The 16480-nt window shown below is 42.4% G+C and overlaps 2 protein-coding genes across 2 annotated transcripts; both read left to right on the top strand.

Annotated features, from left to right (window-relative positions):
* The first annotated feature begins 1550 nt into the window (after positions 1-1550).
* Positions 1551-2030, top strand: LOC107458224 (uncharacterized). Its single transcript, XM_016076423.1, has one exon. It carries the CDS (start codon positions 1551-1553, stop codon positions 2028-2030), a length of 480 nt encoding a protein of 159 aa, XP_015931909.1.
* A 9326-nt stretch (positions 2031-11356) lies between these two features.
* LOC107458243 (uncharacterized) lies at positions 11357-11782 on the top strand. The gene has a single exon (XM_016076440.1). The coding sequence runs from the start codon at positions 11357-11359 to the stop codon at positions 11780-11782; it is 426 nt and encodes a 141-aa protein (XP_015931926.1).
* Positions 11783-16480: the final 4698 nt, after the last annotated feature.

The raw sequence follows: 16480 nt of genomic DNA, 5'->3' as shown, positions 1-16480 counted from the left end.
CACCCTTCGGCTTATTTTCGACGCCGTGCATATTTGACCTGCACATCTTTGGGTACATGGCCCGTTTCGGATCGTCGTCTTCATCGTAAACAGATATTTCGACGTCTCCGCCGCTGCTTATTGTCGACGACTGATGAAGTCTCTTCCTCATCGTTCCTGGAATCATCAATTGTCTTCGGTTGGGAATGGAGGTGCGTGACATCGGGTTGTGCATGTGTACCCTTTCGGCGACAGGTTGTCTCTATTTCTCAATCCGGTTTCTATCGGACGTTACGTTGACTTTATCCACAGGTCCCTTTAGCCTCTGGGTGAGAGGCTCTCTGAGACCGCCTACCAACAACCGAATCGTCACCATTTTCGCTTCGACACTGTCCATTCGGCGTTGCGTGCTCTTCCATTGAAAATCGTAACAGATCTATCAGATGGTTGGATTTACCGATTCAGTTAGAGCGGAAAGTGAGACGGGTGTTACCAACCTTTGTGTTCTCGAGCACCTCTCTCATTATTTCCAGCAACGCGTCGTTTGGAGTGGTGTCATTGGGGCCCGGTGTTATCTGGTCCTCCTAGCATTGGGCGCTTGTTAGTATGTTGGGGTATACTACTAATTCAGAAGAATCGGGAGCAGAATAATCATAACTACCAAAAATAAATAAATAAATAAACAAAAAACGGTCGATGCACCACAACCATACCTGGGCCGTGTCGTCGTTGACGTTGTTGGATGCAGCAGGTGTCCCATTATCTGCCATTGTTGGTTGCAGTATCAGTCGTCGGCGTCTGATGAGTTGGTCCGCGTTGGTTGTGCGTGGAGATGGTTGTGTTTTGAGATGGTTTGATTTGTGAAGATATTTGACTAGGCTAGCTGTTGCCCGGTCAAAAAGTTGGGTCTGCAAACACCTTTCTTAGAGTCTGAAGACGGTCAGCTCCATCCAGGCAGGATGCATCACATGCGTTTAGAATTGCACCGGTTAGGCAACCACGGGTGCCGTCCAATATTCAAGCCTTTGCAAAGTGCTTCCTAAGATAGCAAAAGGTGACCTGCCATTGCATGAGGTCAGTTTTGCTAGAGTGTAGCGCTCAGACACGCAGTTGTGCATCATGATGGGTATGTCAATCACGTCATATCAAAAACGTAAATGCCCCTTAAATACAGAAATATATAAAACAACTTATTAATCAATATCGTTTAACAAGGAATAACAAGAGATTACTTGACAATAAGATAATTACATAATTACATATGAATTATTTTTTTCGAAATTTTTCATAGAGAAAGATTATAACAAGCAGAGAAAATGGATCACATATTTAATGTTGATGGTTTAGATCGTCAGCTAACAGCTACATGGTGTAAGATGCATCCGGCCCGCGGTTGGGGGCTATAATCGACCGTTCCGTGCCAAGTTGGCGTCACAGGTGTCAGTCAACAAGAAGGCTGTTGGGATGCGAGGACATGATGCCATTAGCAGAGAGGTGAATATGAACCCTCGTTGCGCATTGCTATTTCAAAAGCCAGTCTTTTACTCTCCCCGTGAACTATTGAACACACAATGCAGGGATCCTCTTCCATAAGCTCGTCCTCCGTCGATACACCGACGCCTCGATGTCACTGTGGCGTGAGGTCGCCAATCAGAACCGCTTGGAAATGTGACTATCCGGGCAGAAGGTTTTATGGATGTTCTGGGTACGGAACCAATAGGAAATGCTCGTTTTTTCAGTGGTACGATCCAGAGCCCCCAGCTCGTTACTCCGATGTCATTCGCAGGTTGCTAGAAACGAACGAGGGCATTAGAAGCGAGAACACGGAGTTGAAGAAGACAAGACAGGAACTCCTAGACGAGTTGCGTTCTTTGCAACAGAGTTTGCATGAAACAAGGGCAGATCTGGAGGCCGCCATTTCAGCCTCTACGGCCATGGAAGACAACATGCTGGCGAGTGTCGCGACGACGAGGAGGCAAGGTGTTTTGATCACCGTGCTGATATCCGCGATCATTTTGTTGGTTTTTTTACCGATCAAGATCGCTTGTTGAGAATTTGGGTGTTCACGACTGGAAAGCATAACTAATTCAAAGGATTTGTTTAGCCTTAATTGTAGCGTGAATTTGATTGCACTGGTACTGTCTCTTCAATCTAATAAGATAATTTTCTGGCTTGTTAAGTAGTTTGTCGGCCGGATCGTCCAGTTGACGAGCGATTCGCAGCAGCGGGTTCCATAACAGGAGTCTCAAATCAGGACCATTCGTGCTATACTGGACGCAGATCATACCGCAATCGGAGCCGATAACAGTCCACCATCCGCGGGGACCCAGTTGTTCTGGCATTGGCACGACTTCTCTTCCTCCGCCTACACAGTTCACAATACAAAAAGCCTGGGTTGAACCGTACCTCTCCGGGTCACCAATCTGGAGCAACACCTTACGGTGTTTTCCAATGTTTGTGAGCGTGTTGTCTCTCCTAAATCTGTCAGAAGACAGTCGGACACGCCAGGTTGTGCTTGCGGTTCTGAATCTCGCCGCCGTCTTCGGGTCAGTTCGAGTGAAAATCTCCATCAACAGATCGTCTGGAAGGATCTGCTCACCCATATCAGCCAACACCATATTCGATGTTGCTTTTCTTTTCTTATTTATTTTTTTCGTTCAATGCCGTGAGTTAGACTCGCCACAACAATGGCAATCGAGTAGATGGAAGCGTATATTATACAGTTTCCACATTTGCTATATTATATAGTTGACGAGCGCGTAGCGTTGGGCATCATGGTTAGTCTGACTATCTTGTTCCGCGGGCAGTCTTGAGCAGTCACTCACTTCACATCAAGAGACGTCAATTCCCCTTAAATAAAATAAAATATTAAACATCATTTTTCAAGAAATATCGTGATATTAGGTGACAATAAATTCGATTTATTCTAAATTCAAAGAAGATGAAACGGAAGAGTCCTGCAACAATACCAAGGAAAGCTTTTTTAAATTTTTGTCCGCGGTTCTGGGTCAGCAGATCGCCCCGAACCAACTCAACAGAAGTGCTCCGCCCGAGTCCAAACCCAGTCCCCGCACCCGCTCCAAATGAGACCCGACCATACATCAACCTTATATTTGCTCGTCGTCCTCCTACACGCTGTGTTATCCCACTACTGTCGCTCCTTCGGCTCACCTGGGTTTGATGCATTATAAGAGGAGGATTTGGGAATTGATGGGTGGGGCTGTATGATCTGGATAGTGTTAACGGGCTTAGCCAATGAACGAAAGAATGAATATATATATGCAGTAAAAATAGTGATAAAATGATAAAAAAAATACTTAGAAGGAATATATGCAGTAAGTTTTTCAGATGTAATATTGTCTGAAAATGTGGTAGAGGATCAATACTTCCATCAGATGTTTCATTACGTAAAAATGGTGAGACTTGGAACATTGAGTGAGAATGACGGTGGAAGGCCAGTGCTTCTAGCAGACATTGAGTGAAAAGGGTGATGAACGGTCAGAATTTCTCATAGAGTCAAAAAGGAAAGTAGATTTTTTTGTTTTAAAATTAATTTTTTTAAGTAATTGGTAGAGTGAGTTCTCGAGAAGCAAGAAGTCGTATATTTTTACTTCTTCGAAAGGCTGCAAATTAACTTTTTGGGAAGTTATAAGCTTTTTTTAAAATATTGCCAAACACAGAGATTATGACTTTTCATAATCCAAAAGTTAAAAAAGGTAGCTTCTGCTACTTCCCAAACGGGCTCTTTATGTTATTCTACATTGGGGTTTAGGGTTTAGGGTTTAGGTTTTAGGGTTTATGGTTTATGGTTTATGGTTTAGGGTTTATGGATTAGGGTATAGGGTTTAGGATTTATGGTTTAGGGTTTGTGGTTTAGTGTTTATGGTCTACAGTTTGGGGTTTTGGTGTTTAGGGTTTATGGTTTAGGGTTTAGTGTTTACGGTTTAGGGTTTAGTGTTTATGAGTTATGGTTTAGGTTTATGGTTTAGAGTTTAGGGTTTATGGTTTAGGGTTTAGGGTTTAGGATTTGTGGTATAAGGTTTAGGATTTATGGTTTAGGGTTTATGATTTATGGTATAGAGTTTATGCTTTATGGTATAGGGTATAGGTTTTATGGTTTAGGATTTAGGGTTTAGGGTTTAGGGTTTAGTGTTTAAGGTTTATGGTTTATGGTATAGGGTTTATGGTTTAGGGTATATGGTTTAGGATTTATGGTTTAGGGTTTGTGGTTTAGTGTTTATGGTCTACGGTTTGGGGTTTGGTGTTTAGGGTTTATGGTTTAGGGTTTAGTGTTTAAGGTTTAGGGTTTAGTGTTTAGGAGTTATGGTTTAGGTTTAGGGTTTAGAGTTTAGGGTTTATGGTTTAGGGTTTAGGGATTATGGTTTGTGGTATAGGGTTTAGGATTTATGGTTTAGGGTTTATGGTTTATGGTATAGGGTTTATGCTTTTTGGTATAGGGTTTAGGTTTTAGGATTTAGGGTTTAGGGTTTAGGGCTTATGGTTTAGGGTTTATGGTTTATGGTATATGGTTTAGAGTTTAGGTTTTAGGGTTTACGGTTTAGGTTGTAGGGTTTATGGTTTAGGGTTTATGGTTTAGTATTTATGGTCTATGGTTTATGGTTTATCGGTTTAGGGTGTATGGTTTGTGGTTCAGGGCTTAGGGTTTAGGGTTTAGGGTTTAGTGTTTAGGGTTTAGGGTTTAGGGTTTAGGGTTTAGGGTTTGGGGTTTACGGTTTAGGTTGTAGGGTTTATGGTTTAGGATTTAGGGTTTAGTGTTTATGGTTTAGAGTTTAGGGTTTAGGGTTAGAGTTTAGGGTTTAGGGTTTAGGGTTTAGTGTTTAGGGTTTAAGGTTTATGGTCTAGGATTTAGGGTTTATGGTTTATGGTATAGGGTTTATGGTATATGGTTTATGGTTTACGGTTTATGGTTTAGGGTGTAGAGTTTATGGGTTTATGGTTTAGGGTTTAGGGTTTAGGGTTTAGGGTTCAGTGTTTAGGGTTTAAGGTTTATGATTTATGGTTTATGGTTTAGGGTTTAGAGTTTAGGATTTTGGGTTTAGGGTTTAGGATTTAGGATTTAGGGTTTAGGGTTTAGGGTTTAGGGTTTAGTGTTTAGGGTTTAGGGTTTATGATTTATGGTTTATGGTTTAAGTTTAAGGGTTTAGGGTTTAGGGTTTATGATTTAGGGTTTGTGGTATAGGGTTTAGGGTTTATGGTTTATGGTATAGGGTTTATGGTTTAGGGTTTAGGGTTTAGGGTTTATGGTTTAGGGTTTAAGATTTATGGATTGGGGTTTAGGGTTTAGGGTTTAGGGTTTAAGGTTTATGGTTTAGGGTTTATGGTTTAGGGTTTAGGGTTTAGGGTTTATGGTTTAAGGTTTAAGATTTATGGATTGGGGTTTAGGGTTTAGGGTTTAGGGTTTAAGGTTTATGGTTTAGGGTTTATGGTTTAGGGTTTAGGATTTAGGGTTTATGGTTTAGGGTTTATGGTTTATGGTTTGGGGTTTAGGGTTCAGGGTTTAGAGTTTACGGTTTAGGGTTTAGGGTTTAGGGTTTAGAGTTTATGATTTATGGTTTATGGTTTAAGTTTTAGGGTTTAGGGTTTAGGGTTTAGGGTTTATGATTTAGGGTTTGTGGTATAGCGTTTAGGGTTTATGGTTTATGGTATAGGGTTTAGGGTTTAGGGTTTAGGGTTTAGGGTTTATGGTTTAGGGTTTATGGATTGGGGTTTAGTGTTTATGGGGTTTAGGGTTTAGGGTTAAACCAAAGAAGAAAAAATTATGCTGAACCAACTTTAGTTTTTGGTCTACTAAAAAGGACACATGTCCATCAAATCTTCAATCTGAAATTATTTCCAACGGTCATTTTCCAGGACTTCATTGGAATGGCCACCTAAAACTAAACCCTGTGCTTTATGCTTAAAAAATAACGTAACCAGATTCGTGGGCAATGGTGCTCATAACCGGGAGAGAACTAGATGCTACTAATCCGCGCACGATAGTGGAAAGCAACCTCCGCCACTAATTTCATCGTGATGTGCACGAGGTGAAACTTTATGATGCGCTAACCTAGAGCATGGGTAGCTGCAGACGAGCAGGTGTATATGTCAATTCGGGGTATAGGACAATACGCTTTGTATAGATATTTATGCTTTAAACAAGAATGGCACAACTTTGGACAAAAGGTTAATACGTACGCTGGGAAGGGAACCGGATAGCTAAAGGAAGCGAATGTATTAGCCATTTTGGCTTTGTCCCATCTCCCAACGAATGCCTTTTGACGGTTTACTTGTGTAGGAAATTCAGCATTACGCCCATCGCATATATAGCTCGCAGTCCCATGCCTCTACGATATAATGAATTAAAATAATGGGGGGGTGGGGAAGGCATGGTGTGACTTAGCGCCTAAGTGGAGGCCTGTCGATAGTTTTGGATTGATTTGACCGCAATGGTCACAGAATAAGTGATTGCAAAAGAAAATTTTATAGTATAGTGTCACTCAAAACTTTCACTTTTGGATACGGAACAGACCATAAAACGAGCCCAAATAAGAACGTACCATACGAGTGAAAGATTTGTCGCAAATTTGACGATTACAACAAATATCCGTGACTCCATCCATAACACCCGAGTACCGTTAACATAGACGCATCACATTCCGTAAACGGAGGACAAAGCTGTTGGCATTTGCAAGTTCCTTTGCAATTAAATAAACCCACCTACCGTGCTAAACCATCAATATTCGAAACACAAAAAAAAAAAAACAATGGGCGACGGTGAAGCACGCTCGAGCTTCGACGGTGACACACACAACAGGTTAGACAAGTTTCATTTATGACTTTTAGAATACAATAAAACGCAGTACGTTGCATATGCATGGTAGACGAATATTTGCATTAACAGTCACGTACGGGGTACATGCAGGGACGTATGCGAAGAGGTCCACGACGCAGATACAGTTGAGCAGTCGCAGCCCCGGCAAGCGTCTGAGGTAAATCTTCTGCTCAGGTGTACTTCACACATTCTTTAAACAAATAACTGATTTGATTTTGGTCTTTTTTTTATATGTAGCTCCCCGGTGGACCCAAAGCTGACTGCGAAACCTCAGCCGAAGCTCCCCAGCCGGATGATGTTAATGCGGTCAAATGTGACCAGATCCAGTCGGAAGAGGACTGGTCGTTTCCGAAGATCGGTCTCATCGTCAATGACTTGATGAGGGGCCTCGTGGAAAAGGTTCAGGTTAGGTTTTACTCCTTGGTCATGTATGTAACGTGTCATGTAGGTGTTCCTGATCCTAAACTGGTTTAGCTTATTCTCCGACAGAGGGATCTCAAGAAGGAGACCGACAATGCAGCTGCGGCAATCTCCGAGAAAACCATCGTGTTGTTGGATTCCGATGGGGAGATGGATGAACAGTCAACCCCGCAGTCCATGAAAGTTGCATCTAGCATCGCTAGTAGAACGCCGATTGTCCTAGATTCGCCTGAGAATAGTACTCCACTCCTTGCAGGAACCGACAACATCATGAGAAAGTTGTTTTGCACACCACCATCGGCAACAAGGAACACCAAATGACGATGTTTCGGTGATGGAACTGACAGTTTTATGCGATCTGGTTCCAGCAAGGGGTGGAGATCTGATGGAAAAGTCTGCCTATTCAACGAGCAAGAAGGTAACTAATCGGTAAGTTAGTTTATCGAAAACTGCGCTAACCGACTGATCTTTGACAAACATGTGTCGTAGATGAGGTTCAAGATCACTCCCGCCATGGACTTTAACAACCGACAGTCGGCCTTATTCGCGTACGTGTTCGACGGAAACCTTGATCCATGGTAAAACTCGAGCTTCGTTGTATTTAAACCCGCTTATCGCGGTTATTTTAATTCGTTAACACTTTCCTCTGACTATAGCGAGGAACTTGTCCGTATTGGAGTCAAGTCCGTGGACAGGATTGATTTACACAGCTTACTACCGGGAAATGACGTTGATGACAAGGTATGGCACCTGTTTACGCTTGTTTTGAGTAGGAAAAACACATATATGGCATCGTGAGACATCATCGGGTTTTTTTCTTTATTTTATATTTTTTGCTATTCTTCGTTACCAGATCATCCATATGGTTGCCATGACTATGACCGGTGCTGGGATCCTTGCCACGTCGCCCGCGTACTGGTGCTTACCGCCGTCTGTCTCGGTAAGTTAGCCATCATCTGGCGTTGGTACTCGATATGAATTATTGCGCCGTTAACGGTCGTTGACAGTCATCGACACTCTGAGATTTATAGAACATAACATATTTAATTCGTCAATGTTGTCTGTGCAGGATGATATATTGAACGGAGAGACGACAGAGCTAATGCTCAACCGTTACACGGAGAACTGGATGAGGCCATTCAGATTCCTTGAACTTGTCTGTTAAAGGAGAACTATTTGTTCATTGAAATCTAAACCACGAACAAGTGTCTTCAGTGGATTAACTATACGTGTTTATTTTGTGCAGATTTATGTCCCCATGCAGGACGCGCTGGGCCACTGGTTTTTGATGCTCGTGTATCTCAAAGACAGGGCAATTTACAACCTTGATTCATCACCGAACCAGTTCGAGACGCTTCACCGGGAAGACTGGATCCGGAAAACGGTTACGTACAACTTTGATTGTAGTCTTTACTTTAATTTGGCATACCGTGCAACAATTTTGGTTGTAGTATTTAGTTTTAATTTGGCATACTGGCATAGCATGCAACACGGCATACATAAAAGCGTTCTAATTTATATTCCATGGTTCGTGCAGGCAAGGGTCTTGTACAACGTGACACTGGCAGCTTACGAGAAGCACTTAATGCCCTTACTAAGCAACTTCGGAGATTTTCCGATAAGAAGCCCCATAGGGATACCAAATTGTGGGCAGAGGTACGTTATCAGCAAGTAAAACATGCATGTATCACAGTGATGCTTTTCACGAGTTATCCATAATACATACTGACGGTTACTGTCTATTCATCGGATCAACATTCAGCATGAACTCAGGGATATGGGTCATTGGGTGGCTCAACATGGGAGACAAATTCAACCCGATCATGGACGGGATTGTAAGTACGCTCAAATAAAAATGGTAGATTACGGCTATTATATTATAGGGGCACAATAAACCCGATCGTTTACCATTTTGCAGTTACGGGAGAACGAGATCAGGGCAACAACTGCGGTGAACCTGACCAGCACACCATTCAACAAACTCCGGGACCGTATATTGGGCAAGACAGAGTTATGGAGGATAAAAACAAAGAATAACACCTAAGTCGACTGCCTGGTACTGCGTTGGATACATGGTTCAACCAGCTGTGTGGTGATTCAAGTTTATGTTACTCGCAAATTAAGACTTTCTGTGTTTACGGCCTTTCGTTTCATGTTTCGTCTTTCATGCATGGACGCCTATTGCAATTTCCAGGAATGATTTTCTTTAATTATATTTATACATATGAATGCGACGATGATTAGTTAGAATATAATTTAGTTAGATTTAATTTTAACGCTCCTAGCCATCAACTAAATACGCACCAACGTGTAATGACAAATCTAATAAATGCCCTCAATTAATAATGTTATTTCTATTTACAAGGCAAGTTCGTAGAATCCTTTTTTTATTTTTTTAAAAAATAAAATGGATTTCGCCAACGAAATGATGCGTGAGTTAAGTCTGAGGGAATTGGATTCCAAAGGGCGACACTAAACCATAAATATACTAGCATTCTTACCCTCAACACTACTGGTCACTGGATAACACCGTGTGAAGCATATACACTAGCAGGCCCCAGTCCAACGGAAAGTTATAATGGAGCGTTTCTCTAACGCCTTCAAACTACCCCGCGACGTTTGGTTAGCCATAGCCATTAAAGTCGCGACGACATCGATTGAGGACCTGTGCATGTTCCGTATGACGTGTTGCATTGCGCGCGATGTAGGCGACGAGGATACTGTGCTCAGGATGGTTGTCATACCACCTCCGCATGACATGAATTGGTTGTGGATACGGGACCCTATTAGGCGAAGATTTTTCGAGAAGTGCATTGAGATTGGTCACCCGGAACTTCATTTTCGGGAGGCGCTGCGGGAGCTCTACATACGACGTAACCACGCCGTCGGATGGGGAATGCTACAAAATGTAGCAAGGAATGGGTTGGACACTGCCAAGTACGCACTTTCAATGGAGTTGCTCATCCGAAGGGACGACAACGATGCCAAAAAAGAAGGTTTGGAACTATTTCGCACGCTCGAAGCGGGTAACTTACTCCCTGCATGTTACTCGAGTTGCTTCGCAGTCCTCACAATTTCTTGGCCGGATGAAGTCCAAATGTCGGAAAAGGGAGAAGAACATACGGTATGTGACTCGACCAGATGCTTGACCCGAGGCCACATGGGTCTTCTCTATGACTACGGCCGAAGGGCGGCAGAGCGGGACTCTATCCACGGTGTCGGAGGCGCCGACCATATCCGGTGCATTCGCTGTCGCGCCGACTACGAGGTAGAACGATTCGTTGACATAGCTAGGGTTTAGAATTGTTATGCATATTAAGTTTAGGATTGACATATAATATTTCGGTTTAGTATGGACGTATAATATTAGTTTTGGTATTGAAAATTTGAAATATCGTGTAATCAATGCTTTGTTTTTTATATATCCATTATGTAAATATTTGTCAGTGATTTATTTTAACTAGCGATTATCTACTATATTACCATACAAATGTTCTTTAGCTAAACCGATACTTACTATATATAGATATAGTAAAATTATAGTTAACCAACAAAAATTTTGAACAGTGTCTAAATAATGTCAATTAATATGATTAAAATATTAAACTTAATTAATACCATTAAATTCTAATATAACAAAACATAAAGAGCAAAAAAAACTGGGAATCCCCAAGCGACGAAATGGAAAAAACGGAACTTAAAAGGGAAGTTATTGACCGGTTAGTTAAAAAAAATTAACATAAAAAAAATATGAATACAAGGGACGTGTTGGCTAAGGAAGCCGTGTGTGAACCGACGGGAAACTGAACCGGCACGCTCCCTAAACGACGTGATTGTAGCTGAGTAGGTGTAGATGCACGGTACACAACCGATGGGATACCATCGCACACGGCACCGGGTGACTATGAAGACACCGTAAACAATAGCCATTGAGATAACTGCTTGGAGCCTTTCTGTTATCCACTACTTACACATAACCGACCATTTATCTATCGTGTGAGGCGCTCAATACAAAGGGAGGAGATGTATCATCCGATAGGCCCGGCCAACCTTCCCCACGATGTATGGACCTTAATTGTCGGAAGGACCGCAGCACAGTCTGTCAGGGACTTGTGCAGTCTCAGGATGTCGTGCACCGCTGCACGTAATGCAGGGGAGGAGGATTTCGTTTACAGATGTGCCAATATTCCAATTTGGGACCAACGATGGTGGAGTGTGAGTCCCATGCACCAGCCGGGAAGAAACTTCTTAGCGCGATGCAGGCAGAGCGGGCACCTGGAAGTTCTGTTTCGATCTGCTGTGTCTGACCTTTTCCTAGGCGGGTGTCGTTTTACGGGGATGGAAATGCACGTTGTCGCAGCCCAGGGCCATCTGGCAGCCCAGTACACAGTGGCGATGGTGCTGATGCTACGCGACGACGCCGAGTCAAAGAACAATGGCTTACAAACATTTTGTGGGCTTGAGGCGGCCGGTGCCCTAACAAACTGCAAATTGGTGTTCCGCGGCGTTGTCCAGGGACGTGGAGACACCTGCGTCGCCTGCCAAGGCTAAACGCAGAGAATCAAGTCTGTTCTTCGCATGCATGTCCAAGCCGTGGAAACATGGGTGCTATTTACCGCCATCAACGCTATGGAAGAGGGTGGGACGTAAACGACGGTGATGGAGGTGCTGCTCATATTCCGTGCGTGCATTGTAGGGCTGATTATGAATTGATCCTGTTTGTCCACCTCTTTGACTGATGGGATAGAATTGGGTTCTCAATATTTTTTTGGTTATCCTATGTAATATATGTATTATCACTATTATGTAATAATTTTTTCAACTGTTTAACTCGTTTTGGCACTGTTTGACTCGTTTTGCCATCATTTTTATTTTTGTGTTTTCTGTTTAGTATTAAAAATTTAACTTATGGAAAATACAATTGTTCCCCCTTACTGACCTCACATTCGGTGACTCTCCATTGCATAGCCAAGTAATCATTTTTTTTATAAGATCAATGCAACTCCCGTCTGGCACGTTATTCATAGCAGTCCATAGACCTTCAGCCCTTCCTGTCTACTCTAACGTCACATTACCAAGATTTGCATTTATTGCGAATTTTGCGCAATCGATACAACATAAGTTTCTCCATGCTTTTTCTTCGTTTATCGATAAAACCACCAGGTGCATTATTATCTTCATTTTTTCAAGGAATAGCATACATACATTAGTTAACCACATTAAAATGTATTAATTTATTTATTATTAACTTAAATTTTGATTTTCATTAATGTATATCAATGCACAAGTCCGTCACAAGTCATAACCATTCATCAATTCCTATAATCCTTATCTTTATCCATAACCTCTGTCGGGAGAAAATTCATTGCTTCAAGAGCCGTTGTCGTCTACTAAACCTCCCGGTCTTCATCCGACAAAATGTCGCACGAATCCCTCGACGACCACGCCATTAGTCCGGGCGATCTCGAGGAACCTCCGACCGCAGACCTGATCAACACCCTCCAACAGAGGATGAGGTTTTTGAGTGATAGTCTTCGTAGGACACAAGACGAAGCAAGGACGGCGAGGATCAAGGCAATCACCGCGAAAGTCAGGGCGAGTATCAGGAAGCATCAACTGGATCAAGGCCGCCGGTTGGAAAAGAAGTTGCGCACGGAGATGGAACAACATCAAACCACCATTCGCGAACTGGAAGACAAATCAAACGTTTTGAAGCGGAAATTGCCGATCTTCGTCAAAGGGAACAGCAACAGATGGCACCGTGGCGTGAAATGGAAGGCAGGCTCGAGGTTGTGGAGATCAAGGTAGGTTTATTGGTCCGCCAATTGTATGGTCAACCTGCGGCAACGGCAGACGACTCTGACTATCGGAAACCGCCGGACAGAATGGAGACGATGTCGGGGCTATATGACCTACGGCATCTATCTTCCAAGTCTTTATTTGCTGTGTTTCCGTATTTCTTTAGCTGTTCTTTTCATGTTTTGTATCCCCTGCGTAAAACTCGGTTTTCTTAATTATATCTAATAAAGGCAGCATTTGAGTTTTTTTTCTTTCTTTCTATTTTCGGATGAAGCTATGTAGTAATACATGATCACACAGTAGCAACATGGCAGACACGTAACCTGCTTTGACGCTGCCCTCTGTCCAGGCCCTAGACAGCAGTTCCATCCCAATGCCACGGCGGGCAATCAGAAAATACTCCGGCAACCCCTGTCGGAGTATAGCATCCGCAATTCCTGCTTCAACACAGCGACCGATACTCTCCGGCCGGTCAAGGTAAAATAAAAAGGACAATAACGGTATAACACGCATCGTCAGTATCGGCCAAGAAAATTTTAGATATTATATTACACACTGACATTAGTTAATTTTTACGGCTTAGCGCGTAAATCGTTTCGTTGCCCAACATTATGGTTAATACCGGATAATTAGTACATTTAATTTATGTACTTAGACCCGTATTTATCTATACGTACAATTAGAAGTGGCTTCCTTTTGCCAAACGCCGGTGGGCAGTCTGGTTTTCATTTTCCAGTTTGCCTAGATATCCGGAAATGAGAAATGAGAAATGGGAAATGGGAAACGTGAATAACATTTTTGTTGTTTGCAAATTTAATGGAGCTCATCGATAATCGTTATTATTGGAAAGCATCAGATAAAACAATTAAATACATATCATATTCTGTAGATTATGGAATATTAAACCGATTAAAAACCGTAAGTGATCACATCAAATTAAGTTATCGAATTAAATGGTAAATTTTTTATTTTCAGTTAATTGCATTCATTTTTTTATGGTTGATTTGACAGAACAAAACTATTTTCTTCCTATCTAACTTGGTCCAGCACACCCCTACACCTGACCCTGGCATCCCTACACACCTGCTTCTAAATCTAATTCGGCTTGAAGTACACGCTAACTCCTGAACGTGGGGTCCACGCGACAGTAAACCTCACCCTATCCACTTCCACTACTGAGCATCCAGGCGAGGGAAAACCTATAAACCAATTTACACCATTGAGCCTGACCAAGTCAAACTAACCAAGGTCTACCCACGCGCGAAGACGAAAATAGAATAAAAATATATCTAATTTAGTATGAGGATAACCGTGGTTAAAGTTAACAAAAGCGGAGATAATGCTTCATACGGTAATACAAGTTACGAGAATCATAAACAACAAACCAGGGAAACAGAAACCCCAAGATAGACAATTTTTATTCGAATGCAAACAACTCCAGGAACACCCAAACCTCGTAATCGGCCAAACACTAGACACAGGAGACCCGGGACAAATCTTCCACATCACCCATGGTGCCTCTGGTGCGGCAACTTGTTGACCGACAAACCTCGGGCAGTCCAGTATAGAACGTCTTAAGTTCCAACCCCGGACCCGCGAATATGTGACTGAAGACACCTCTGCACCTTTCGAGTGCCCCAGAAGCACATACAATCTCAAAAAATTTAAATCCCTTTCGCACGAGCACTTCGTCTTCATTGGCAATAGACAGTAGCAGCATCGCACACATGTAACAGCCCTCCAACTCGTCCCCAGTTACACCAACGCAGTCACCAAACCAACTGAATTCAGTCATCTCCGCCCAGAGCATGGCACCCGGATTTCCTGCCTCAGTGCATCGTTCTATGAACCTGTGTTTAGGTAGGCCATAGTTGTCTAAAAAGGACGCAATCGGCAACTCCGTCATCGACGCCTCCTTGTAAACAGCGTTGGACCTCGCTGCACCCAGAAACACCTTGCAACTAACATGCATGTTGAACATATCCTTAATCGAATACAACGCAACCCTCGTGGCAATCCTGACCCATATATCGTGAGGAAGAAGATTCAGTGACATTCGCACTCAACGGAGACGGTCCCTTTACCTCTGACCTTCTTGGCTGCCTTCCTCTTCCTTCCGTTATTCATGGAACCTCCAGCCATTTGCAAGCAACTTAGGCCATAGGTTATACAAAGTATAAAGACGACACACGACCACCAACGATATGTTTTCTGCTGTTTTCCGATGGTTCTGGAAAAGATAAGATAATTAATTAATAAGGGACGAACGAAATACTAATGTGCTATCCAATTCAACTGATTTGGTTTTACGATGCAAAAATTTAATGTTGACTTTTCGATTCTTGTGTTATATTCATGACAACCTTAATTGCGTTCGTTAATTACTCACTGAATAAATGTTAAATGTACGTTTCTCTACCGATGGTTCTGGAAAAGATAAGATAGTTAATTAATATGGGACGAACGAAATACTAATGTGTTATCCAATTCAACTAATTTGGTTTTACGACGAAAAAATTTAATGTTGACTTTTCGATTCTTGTGTTATATTCATGACAACCTTAATTGCTTTCGTTAATTACTCAATGAATAAATGTTAAATGTTATCCTTTCCTTTTTTTTTGATCGAAATAGTTTAAATTAATGTCTTATTTTCGTGAATAAACCCCATCATTGACACGTTAGTTGCGTAAAAAACCCATCCAAGCAACTTTCTACTATATATATGCATACGTGCCCGTTATTCACAACCCCAAACCCTACTAAGTACTAACCCTTCTTCAGTTCTTCTTTGCCGTAACTCTTTCTCTCAACTCTCAGTCTACCCTTCTCCATTACTGCCACTATGTCGTCGTCCTCTTATCCCGAGAAAATGTCGGAGCAATCCATTACCGAACACGCCATTAGTCCCGACGACCTCGCAAAACTCTCGATCGACGCACTTATCGACATCATCCGCGTAGATGAAAAGTCCGCAGATTATGATCTCGTTGAGGTGACAAACCCCAATTTGACGGTTTGTTGTGTACTGAATTTAGAGTATTTTGATAACCTTTTGTCACATTTAGCCTATGAATTAGCATGGTTTTGTTATCTCTCCCATATTTGTGCCTAAGTGTAAAAACATGCTTTTCGATCCTTATTTTGATGAATTCTAATTTCTCTTTGATTCCATAAGATGCCTTGATGTGTTTGCTAGTAATCTCAGGTTGAAATAGGCTAGACATGGATCAAGGGAAGCAAGGAAGGAAGCATACAAGTGGAGAGAAGCACAAAAAGCCAAAGAATTGATCCAGGCCATGCACGCGTACGCGCACAAGGCGCTCGCGCGCACATTGCGAAACAGGCCAAGGACGCGCACGCGTACCATGCGCGCACGCGCCGATGATAGCACATGACCTCACTAATGCAACACGTGCCTGGCGATTTGAGAGGGTTTCTGAACCCATT

The sequence above is a fragment of the Arachis duranensis genome, chromosome 1 (genome assembly GCF_000817695.3).
Source record: "Arachis duranensis cultivar V14167 chromosome 1, aradu.V14167.gnm2.J7QH, whole genome shotgun sequence".
In the NCBI taxonomy this organism is placed as follows: Eukaryota; Viridiplantae; Streptophyta; class Magnoliopsida; order Fabales; family Fabaceae; genus Arachis; species Arachis duranensis.
This window is presented reverse-complemented; position numbering and strand designations above follow the sequence as displayed.

Excerpts from the sequence above, each read along its gene's own strand:
- LOC107458224 (XM_016076423.1), top strand. The coding sequence starts at position 1,551 with ATGCAGGGATCCTCTTCCATAAGCTCGTCCTCCGTCGATACACCGACG.
- LOC107458243 (XM_016076440.1), top strand. The coding sequence starts at position 11,357 with ATGTCGTGCACCGCTGCACGTAATGCAGGGGAGGAGGATTTCGTTTAC.